This window comes from Aspergillus brasiliensis, assembly GCF_001889945.1.
Source record: "Aspergillus brasiliensis CBS 101740 unplaced genomic scaffold ASPBRscaffold_11, whole genome shotgun sequence".
NCBI lineage: Eukaryota > Fungi > Ascomycota > Eurotiomycetes > Eurotiales > Aspergillaceae > Aspergillus > Aspergillus brasiliensis.
The window spans coordinates 1,100,777-1,110,946 of record NW_027137452.1 but is presented as its reverse complement, the minus strand read 5'-3'; the positions used below and the strand labels follow the sequence as shown (position 1 = coordinate 1,110,946).

The window sequence follows — 10,170 nt, the reverse complement described above, 5'->3', positions numbered from 1 at the left end:
AAAAAAAAAAAAAAAAAAAAAAAAAAAGAGCGTGGGCGCTTTGGAGCAGCAAACAGTCTAATATACATTCTATCATCAACCCCGTCAGTCGTCCTCGTTCACACGTATCCAATCAATTGGCAACAAGCCAAACTGGTAGTAGGTCCTCGAGACCTGGGATCTTTCTTGAGACCCTTCTGTTTGGGTCGCATGGGAAGTCACAGCATCAAGATGATCATGGGAGCTTGCGGCCAATTTTGTTTTCCACAACGGCTTTCAGCTCTTCCCCAGTCGGCATGGTAACGGCACTGCCGCGTCTGCGCCTGGCTTCAATCTCACCCCGGATTTCCTGCACGGCCTCGTCAAAGGCCTGGACAGCGTCACTTGGAAGACCTAGGGTCGGCTGTTGCAGGGCGTCGGAGCTGGTGGAGCGAGTGACATGAGGCCGGTTGCGGGCCTTAAGTTTCTGGATGAGGATGCCTTTGGCGGGGCTGGCAAAGAATGCAATGCTGAGGAGGTTGCCGATGATCCCGTAGAAGTAGACGCTCCGCCAAACACCGATGGAAGTGCTGAATCCGAGGAAGATGAAGGGCATCACCGTGAAAGATAGAGTGACCTGAGTCACAAACCAGCTCATGATGTCATAGTAACGCTTGTAGGGAGTCGGCTTGCTTCCATCGGGAGTGAGGAAGAAGGGGCGTACATAACGGCGGAAATCTGCGTATTGTCAGTACGAAAGTTCAATGCACGGGTGCTTGGGCCAGGTGAACTCACTCTTGGCTCCCGTCTGAATGAACGATCCAAGGATGAAGGTCAGATAATATCCCGGATAGAAACCATGCCAAAAAGCGCTGGTCGTAAACGTGGCCATGCTGGCGCGGAAGCCCGGCTTCTTCCCCCTGGGAGTGACGCGCAAATAGACATAGTTTCGCAGCCAATGGTTGGTGTTCTTGTTCCAGCTGCCCAGGTATCCGTGGGAGTTTTGCGCTGTTTCAAGACTCCAGGCATCGATATTCTCCAACCGGTTCCAGAAGACCTTGCCGGACTTGGGATCGAAACCATTGTATCCCATGCCAGACAGGATACAAGCACCTTCCGTTAAGGACCAGACGCCGTAGTACTTGAAGCGTGTGGTTAGCCCGACCATGTGCATGATCCAGACCCGTCGGGGGAAGGAGTAATCCATGTATCTGGGACTGAGGATGGTTTCCTGATTGTAGTAAGACCCCAGCTGTAGGAATGCCAGGATCCATCCCAATCCAATCAGGGCCTTCTTAGTGGCAGGAGTTCCACTGCGAGGGATCTTGCGCTTCTTGCGGGTCGGGGGCACCTTCGACGGGTCGGTACCCGGGGGAACTTCGAAGAGAGTAGTGTCGAGCCAGCGACGGTAGTCGACGTATTCAAAGGACGGGCCACCGAAAAGAGCCGGGAAAAACAGCACGTATCCTGCGTAGTCCAGGATAGTCGGGAAATGGATAATCGCGGCATATTTTTGAGGATCCGAGAGCTGGCTCTGGGGAAGCCGACCGTCATGCACGTTCCAACAGAAAGACGAAAGCTTCATGACGAGGACCATCTGGGCGCCAGTGATATCAATCGCCTGAGGGTCGTTGACAATTTGGCGGTAGATATGGCTGATGGACATATGGCCCATCAAGAAGATGAAGCCAATCCATGGCATCAGCGATCCGTCGATATAGTAGGCGATCAAATAGGTACCGGCGGCGCTATAGAACAAGGTGCGAAGGCCGTCCCATAGGTCAAAGAGACCTACGAGATAGAACAAGGAGACGGAAATAATGAAGGCATTCTTCTTCCAGGGTTGAGCGTCGGGGATTCTCTTCAACAGACCGGCGAGGGGATAGGAGAGGAGGAATGACGCAATGAGCTTCACTGTTCAGCGGTGAGGGACTGGTTTGGGGACGAAGGAGGGCCAGCACGGGGAGGGAGAGGCATACGCTCATCGATCGAAGCTCCAGTTGCATTAGCTGGATACTCAAAGACTAAAAGGAGAGTCTATTAGCATGATCTTCACGCGGGAAAGAGGGGCGCGCATTCTCAAGGGTTGCGACGGAGGGTTTCAAACATACTCTGATTGATGAATGGTAACATGGTGGACGCAGATCGCCACAAAGGACGCGAAATGAAGAGAAGGAAAAAGGTAGATAACTAAGGCCGATGATCAACTGCGTCGGTACGACATCGAGTCCAGGGTTGAAGTCGTTGGAGTGCTCGAGAGAAGCAAAGGAGAAAAACAAAAAACAAGGCGGGCGGGAATGAAGGAGGAAGCGTATCTTAAACGGTCTGATATCACATGGTAGCTCCCCGATCATCTGCGTGTCGCTCCACCAATCCATCCGCCCTCCAACTCAGCTCATGCTTCTCCGAATCCACCATACTTTTTTCTGCTGATATCTTATCTTCATCATCGATCTTGGAAGCCTAGAATCATCGCCACAAAACTGCTAAACTGCACCTCTTCTTTTCTCCTTCCTCTTGCCCCTCTCTCCGCCCCTCCTCATTCAACATGGATGTCGTCGCGGCGGTGTCGGGCTACATCTCTAAGATGGTCACCGCGGGGGACCCTTCGGCGACAGGCTCTTCCAGCTCCTCATCGGCAAAGATGAAGATATTACTTCTCGACAGTGAGACAGTGGGACTTGCGCTTCTCTCATTGATCTCCGTGGAAGCTGTGCGCTAACCCACCCTGCTCCAGGTACCCATCGTGTCCACCGCCATCACCCAGTCCGCTCTGTTGAACCATGAAGTCTACCTCATCGATCGACTCGATAATGCCGCTCGCGAGCGTATGCGACATCTTCGCTGCCTCTGTTTCGTGCGCCCTTCCCCCACCTCCATTCAATTCCTGATCGACGAGCTCCGCGAGCCCAAATACGGAGAATATTACATCTATCTCACCAATATAATTCGCAAATCGTCCCTTGAACGACTCGCGGAAGCCGATTCCCACGAGGTAGTTCGTGTGGTGCAGGAACACTTTGCCGACTTCCTCGTGATCAATCCCGATCTCTGTTCCCTGAACTTGGGCTTCCCGCAGCAGCGCTTGTGGAGCCAGTCGCCAGATCTGTGGAATGCGGATGCCCTACAAAGAGCAACGGAGGGGGTCATTGCCATGTTGTTGGCGTTGAAAAAGAATCCGCTGATTCGTTACGAGAAGAACAGTCTGCTGGCGAAGAAGCTGGCCACAGAGGTCCGCTATCAAGTAACACAGGAGGAGCAGCTCTTCAATTTCCGCAAGACCGATACACCCCCGATCCTGCTGATCTTGGACCGCAGAGACGATCCCATTACGCCGCTACTGACACAGTGGACCTACCAGGCGATGGTGCATGAGTTGATGGGCATTCATAACGGGCGCGTGGATCTCCGGGACGTACCGGAGATTCGGCCGGAACTGCGTGAAATCGTCCTCTCACAGGATCAGGATCCCTTTTTTAAGAAGAATATGTACCAGAACTTTGGTGACCTGGGCCAGAACATCAAGGAGTATGTCGAGCAGTACCAGGTCAAGACGCAGAACACCATGAACATTGAGTCGATTGCGGATATGAAGCGCTTCGTGGAGGACTATCCCGAGTTCCGTAAACTATCCGGCAATGTGAGTAAACATGTCACACTGGTTGGGGAGCTGAGTCGGCGCGTGGGTGAGGACGACCTGCTCGACGTCAGTGAGTTAGAGCAGAGCCTGGCCTGCAATGACAATCACGCCAATGACCTCAAGGTATGTGATCGCTCTTCTCTCTCCGGGGACGGAGCTTGTCGTCACACCAGTTTTTGACACCACCTCGTGCAGAACCTACAACGAATCATCCAATTACCTAGCGTCCCCGCAGAGAATAAGCTACGCTTGGTTGCTCTGTACGCCATCCGCTACGAGAAGCAACCGAACAATGCGCTCCCGATCCTGCTCGATCTCCTCGTCACCGCCGGCAACGTCCCATCATACAAGGTCAACATCATCCCCAAACTCCTCGCCTACCATCACTCTTTGCAAGCCCCGCCGGTCGCGGGCGGCTTTTCTGACCTCTTCGAATCTACCTCCCTCTTCTCCGGTGCCCGAGACCGGTTCAAGGGTCTAAAAGGCGTCGAAAACGTCTACACCCAGCACTCGCCTCGCCTGGAAGCCACTCTCCAAAACCTGATTAAAGGTCGCCTGAAGGAGCTGCAATACCCGTTCCTCGAAGGCGGGGGCCACACACGAGACAAGCCCCAGGATATTATCATCTTCATGGTGGGCGGAGCGACGTACGAGGAAGCGAAAATGGTAGCCCAAGTCAATGCCAGCTCACCTGGAGTAAGAGTCGTCTTGGGAGGCACGTCCATCCACAATAGCACAAGCTTCCTTGAAGAAGTCGATGATGCTGTGAGCGGCTGGCCTGAGCCCGCCCCCTCGTCCGCCGCTGGTCGGCTTCAGAGGGCAGTCGGACATTAGTCTTGGCATTTGCTTCTATGTATCTGTAGCTTTCCCTTATCATTATAATATATCCTGAGATTATAGCCGTTAGCCACTTTTTAAATGTCCGTAACATGGCAATTTTGTGCAGATTGTTATCCATCCCTACATGATACATGATACATGATTCATCCGTTGTCGTATGTGCATTCATAAAAGAAGACGGTTGGAATAAGAAAAGAGAATACAGAACAAGAAACAACAGTTAAAATGTACATATACATAAAAAGATCTCTCTTTCTCTATGCCTGCATTTACGTCGTGATTAAGATAGTGTTTCTGTGGCGGAGAATGCAACGAATATAGACAGAAAATGCTTGCTGATAAGATGATGAGTGCCTCTCCATTCCTTCTTCTTTCACCGCTTAATCTTTATAAGAAGCGTTCAGTCATGTGCATTAATAACGCAAGTCTCCTTGGCGTGCCATATTCGTCGTTTCTTGGCGACATCTGCCCCAAATGTATCCGTGATGATTCCATCGTCATCATGGAACGCTGCCTGGGCTGGGGTGGGTTTGGAAGATTCGTCCTCTGACTCGGCCGCCGGCTTCAGCAACCGTAGTTCCTCGACGGTAGCGCCAAACTCGTACTCTCCTCGGCAGAGAACAGTGACACCAACAGTGGCCGTAGTACTTTCGCCGCTATGCAGAATGGGGAGCACTTGTTGGAGCATTCCGGTCCATGCGAGGCGTCGCGACAGATCTAATGCTATATTGCTGGGTTGGTGGCGGAGGCTGGGTTGGAGACGGAGTAGAGGGTGGACGGGCCGAGAGGAACGATTGAGGACGGTGACGGTGAGGTTGAGCATGTCGTCAGTTTGGACGTTGTATTTTGAGCGCCCTGTCTGTACCACGCTCTTTGTGTCATCGGGGAAAGCGGGTTCCAGAGAGTATGTCACGCCAATGTCTTCTAACCGGAAGAAGTCAACCATGCGCGCGTTCAGGCGAAGGTTACGCAGGTCAATTATCCCTTCACGGACGCCTGCCTTCTCTTTCCAGAAGCCGCAAAGTCTCTGGAGAATTTCTTCCCGATACCAGAATGCCTCGCGTGTAGCTGCCTCGGCTTCAAAGGTAAGCTTGTTGGCACTCACGACGAACTGCCGCTTAACTCCCGTGTTGAGGATTGGGATAGATGCATGAGGGTTGTCGAGATAGGCCCGGGGAAGGACAAGAACAAATCGTGACATCTGGCCGGGCTGGAGCTCCCCGCGAACAGTGTATTGGCCCTCCCCATTCTGAGGCGGCTCTGGAGGCCATTTCATGTCTGATTTTACAGCCTTCTCGCCGACATGCAACGTGATCGACAAGGCGTTTGGCCAAGCATTGCGAAGGTCGAGGAGAAGAATACAGTGATCAGGGCCGTATCCACCCCGGGCGAGGTGGGAAAGCACCGGTGAGAACGGATCACCACCCGCGGCAGGAGGTAGAACATTGGTGCTGATTTGGTCAGGTTCTGCTTCCGCCTCAGGGTTGTTCCACCATGCGAAGTCGCTGCTGAGTGGCAGAATGTCACAGCGAGCGACCTCTATGCTTGCATTTACTGTGGCAGTCAGTGGGACGAACAACTGGCGAGTATAGAACACATCAGGCAAGCCCTCCTGCGAGGATCCAATACACGAGTAGTCGATCTGCACGGTGGTGTCCTGTAGACCTGGTTTTCCGACAACATCAATGGTGAATGTGGCGCTTTGGCCTGCTGGAATAGAGTGGTCCTCAGGATTCAGACCTTGTCGTCGCCACCGCAACGCTGGCCTGGTTAGGTTCAGCTCCAGCTCGTAAATTTCAACGGGTAGTAGATCTTTATTGCTCAGGGCCGACTGCACTTGTCTTGTTGTCGAATCCTGGAAGGTAAATAGGATGAAATCGAGAGGACATGGTGACGTGTTCCGTAGTGTAATGTTGAAGGAGCTCAGCTCACCCTCCAGCACCATCAGCGCGGACTGGGACAGGGACAGTGACTCAATCACCAATGAGGGTTGTTGGCCAATGACCTTGACCTCGCACACCGATGTGTCAGGGCCCTTCTTGGGAAGTTGTTTGCCATTTCTCGAAGTTGTTGAGCTCCACGAAAGTGGGCGCTCCACAGAAGGCCTCTTGGCCGCAAGCCCAGTGCGCTTGAATTTCCATTCGGCTTCCGGCTTCCAGGGGCTCTGGAATATCGGGAACCTGCGCTCTCTGCAGTGTCGGACCTTCACTATGCAGCCGGTAACCTTGAGTGCCCCCTCTCCAGTGGCTTTGCCATAGACAGTGATGTCTTGCAGGCATAGCGGAGGAATCAGAATCCACTCCGCCACGGCTTCTAGAGGTACCCCGTCGCTGTCGAGGGTGAGTTTCTCGATCTCCAGATCAAACTCGTAAGGGTTCTGAAGTGTGACTTGGAACGCCGCGTATTCACCGGCAACCATCAATGATTCAGCAGCCTTATTACTTGCTTTGGAGAAAGGATTGTACAGGAAAGGATCCTTTGTGGGCTTTTCGCGATCAGCTGTAACGGCATCCAAATCAGGCTTTGAGCGACGAACAGGTCGTCTGGGATCTGGAAGAGGCAGCAGTTGAACGCCACGGATGAGAAAATCATCCCAGTACTCTGCCTCAAGCCCTGAGGCGCCCAGTTTATTGGCTGCGCCGACAGTCCGCTTGATATTGTTCAAAAGTCGGATCTGTTCGTCGCGCGGTAGGTATGGTGGCTGGTAGCTAGATCCAAGCATCAAGTCCCCTCTAATGGTCTGCAGAAGTTCTACTGTGAAACGAAGGACACCACTGAAATCAGGGAGCGCTTCGCAAGAACTAATGCACGCTTTGAGAACATCAATCTTCAGGTTGATATCACCGTAGCCATCCAGAACGGTGTGCCGAAAAGCCCGTTCAACAATAGCAGTGATCGAATCATAGTCGGGCAAGGCCTCTCCTCCACTCGCAGTGGAAGATCGTCTCTTCTCCCATTCGTAGAATGAAGATGGTTGCACACCGTAGATGTCACCTATAGTAGCAAGGAGCGAGCGCATGCTCTCCTCCATATTCCCTGGTCCCAGATCAAGGGCATTGATATCAAAAGCCGTGTCGCTGAGAGATGCCAAGCCAGCAGCAGGATGAACTCCCACTTCTGCTGCGCCAATCTTTCGGGCCTGGACAAGAGTTGGGACCATGATGGATAAAAGCTCTCTTAGGATAAAGGCCTTCTTCCGCGGCAGATCAAGTACGTTCAGGACTGAGACTACGCCAACGATAATAGGTATGGCGTCCGTTGCGGGCAGGTCTGAGCCAGGAGAAAGAGGCAGGGCGCGGAAAAGGAAATTACCAATGTCGGATTTTCGAAGGATGTTGAGACCACGAGGCCGTTCTGGTCGATATAAAGGTGGGAGAGACTCATTCATGACTATATGCTTTAGGGCAACGTCGTCCAAGGCACCGTCGCGAATACGAGCCGCCGCCAATAATCTTGCCAACCGAATTACTGTTTCGGAGTAAACAAGTTGAGGCAGAGGTTCATCCGTAATGTTGGCGGCACGGTTGTAGAGATTCAGGATGTTGTTCGCAAGATCAGGCAATAGGTTAGATAGGTTTTGAAGCGAAATAATACGGTTCCCAGGAGACGACAGACTCGTGTCAAGGCTACTGCTATATGACAGCTTCGAGGACTTGTCGGCGACAGGGTAGCAAACGGGAGGGATCTGCCACCGATTAGCCATAAAAAAACCGACCTTGTGCACTAGATGATGCGTACCTGAAAGTCCATTCCAGCCCACGCGACCATTAATAGACAAAGAAGAATGGACTCCAGCGCTTTCGCATGCCACACATAGTCACTGCTTGCTCTAGCACTAGACGCAGCTTCAACGAGCTCTTTCAGAGCATCTGGCCATCTTCCGGCTAGAAGGAACAGGTTCCCAACAACAACACCTGAGCGACCCTTAATCCGGTTCTTGGTCCGATCAGTCGCGCTCATGCCGCTCACAGACAGACGGTCCCGGCTATGCTCCTTAGACGATGGCAGCGAATGTATTTTGCCCAGTGAGTTGGAACGGTTGGCCAACTGTATCGATCGGGTGATCTCATCAAAGGTTGTAGGAGTCTCGTGATCGCTAGGAGCAGGCGATCCTTGTTTGGAGCTCAAGGGGGACTCAGGTGCGCCATTGGGGTTGGATGGGAGATGTGTAGGCAAGGTCATCCGGTGAAATAGCCTGTCTGTCGGCCGAGGTCGGATGTCAGGGCCGCGATGGGGTCCCCAGGACGATGCCTTCGGTGACTCGATGGAAGGTATACTTTGAATAGTCTTCGCAAATTCGTCGAGCTCTGAAAGCAGGAGAGATGTAATATCACACAGGACTGTTTTCATTGTAGTGGCCTTGGACGCCTGAGGTCGCGGGATCCAGAGGACGTCCTCTGGGCCATTTGTGAGCTTATTCACTCCTTCATAGTCGAAGATAAGAAGCTGATGTACTAGCGCTCTCGGATTGCTCTCCTTGAGTGTTTCGAGTTCCTGCTTAAGTTGCTCCAACTCGCCCGGAGTGGGCGGTTGATCTGCCGCAGATGCCGATTCGCTCTTCACATTCTCGCCAAGTTCTGCACCATCCGCTATCGCGATGATGACCAGGGGCTCTCGGTATATCTCAAAAGGGAAAAGGTCTAGGTGTGATGTCGGGGGCACGGAGTAGGACAAGTCGTAAAGTATCATGCCGGTAGGGAAGGCGAGCGGGGAGAACATGTCTATAGCGAGAATCAGTCAACCACTGTTCCTAAGATGTCGGCAACAAGTCTCTCATATTGCAGACATGGGATGCTGTGCGCTGGCATACTTCGATTGGGTCGCGCATCAGGACTGATATCACCCAAGCGGACAACATTTTCGGCCTGAAGCCTTGCGGCGAAGCTCAAGAACCTCGAGCGCTTTATCTTGCCAATGGGTAGCAGCAGCGCCCGTAAGCGCACGGGCGCAATAGGGGAGAGAGGGTCGACACCCATCGTATCATCTGCGAATGAAGGGAAGGGAGGCAGTCGGCGACTTGCTCAGAACTGCTTCCAAAAGGGCGGACAAGCTTCCGGAAGTCATACGAAGCGCTAACACGATCAACAGACGTAGTAGTGGACACGGGCGAACGAGCAATGCAACGATTACGCTCGCGATTTCATGAAGCTTTGTTAAACAGAGCTGTGACCCCTGGTCACTTGGACCACGCAGAAAGACTCAACTCCCACAAGAAGAAGATCTAAAAGCAGAGAACGACAGTAAGTAGCAGTGCGGAGTGGATAGATCGCGGCATCGGGCGTGCCTGTCGACCGCCGTATCCCCAAGTAAACCCAGGGAAACCCCCCGATGTCACGGGGGGCCCTGATGACATAAGCGGTGCATATCTGATAAGCCCGATAACTTTAACTCCGCGCTGTCTCCGGCCAGTCACTCGCCATCGCCTCTGCCTCCGTATTCTCTTGCGCTTTCTTTCTCGCTCGTCTCTCAAGTCCTCGTGGTTAGCATCTTCTAAGCATACCTACTTATCGTTAACGCGCTCTGGTTTTTATTGTGACATTTGCTCTTTTGTTTTGGCTTGTGAGCGATAAATTCTATCTATAGACCACTCTGTTGTCTAGGTTACAGTGTTATCGAAAACCGCCGCCCGTTGACCGCATCACTAAAAGATTCATGTCTTAGATTTTCAACTGCTAGCTGGCTTGTCACGGGGTATTTAGGGGGCGACTGTATAGAATCACTTTTCTTCAATC

The 10,170-nt window shown here is 52.5% G+C and overlaps 3 protein-coding genes across 3 annotated transcripts; 1 reads left to right on the top strand and 2 right to left on the bottom strand.

Moving 5' to 3' along the window:
* Window positions 1-4: 4 nt before the first annotated feature.
* Window positions 5-2,244, bottom strand: ASPBRDRAFT_46501 (lysophospholipid acyltransferase). Its single transcript, XM_067625650.1, has 4 exons — window positions 2,070-2,244; window positions 1,938-1,982; window positions 754-1,872; window positions 5-696 (listed from the first exon to the last, which is right to left on the bottom strand). Exons 1-4 carry the CDS (start codon window positions 2,089-2,091, stop codon window positions 215-217), a joined length of 1,668 nt encoding a protein of 555 aa, XP_067476460.1. The 5' UTR covers window positions 2,092-2,244; the 3' UTR covers window positions 5-214.
* Window positions 2,245-2,506: 262 nt separating this feature from the next.
* Window positions 2,507-4,636, top strand: ASPBRDRAFT_67911 (Sec1 family protein; the record flags this gene model as incomplete). The annotated part of the gene is made up of 3 exons (XM_067628978.1): window positions 2,507-2,671; window positions 2,696-3,721; window positions 3,794-4,636. The coding sequence occupies 3 exons, from the start codon at window positions 2,507-2,509 to the stop codon at window positions 4,430-4,432; spliced, it is 1,830 nt and encodes a 609-aa protein (XP_067476459.1). The 3' UTR covers window positions 4,433-4,636.
* An 86-nt stretch (window positions 4,637-4,722) lies between these two features.
* On the bottom strand, window positions 4,723-9,239 carry ASPBRDRAFT_296890 (TRAPPII-specific subunit TRS120). Its single transcript, XM_067622689.1, has 2 exons — window positions 8,177-9,239; window positions 4,723-8,123 (listed from the first exon to the last, which is right to left on the bottom strand). The coding sequence occupies exons 1-2, from the start codon at window positions 9,155-9,157 to the stop codon at window positions 4,839-4,841; spliced, it is 4,266 nt and encodes a 1,421-aa protein (XP_067476458.1). The 5' UTR covers window positions 9,158-9,239; the 3' UTR covers window positions 4,723-4,838.
* Between the last annotated feature and the right edge of the window lie 931 nt (window positions 9,240-10,170).

Coding starts and splice junctions, on each gene's coding strand:
- ASPBRDRAFT_46501 (XM_067625650.1), bottom strand. CDS start 2,091: ATGTTACCATTCATCAATCAGA. Junction 1,983..2,069: donor GTTACCATTCATCAATCAGA/GTATGTTTGAAA, acceptor CTCTCCTTTTAG/TCTTTGAGTATCCAGCTAAT. Junction 697..753: donor CATTCAGACGGGAGCCAAGA/GTGAGTTCACCT, acceptor GACAATACGCAG/ATTTCCGCCGTTATGTACGC.
- ASPBRDRAFT_296890 (XM_067622689.1), bottom strand. CDS start 9,157: ATGTTCTCCCCGCTCGCCTTCCCTACCGGCATGATACTTTACGACTTG. Junction 8,124..8,176: donor GGGCTGGAATGGACTTTCAG/GTACGCATCATC, acceptor AATCGGTGGCAG/ATCCCTCCCGTTTGCTACCC.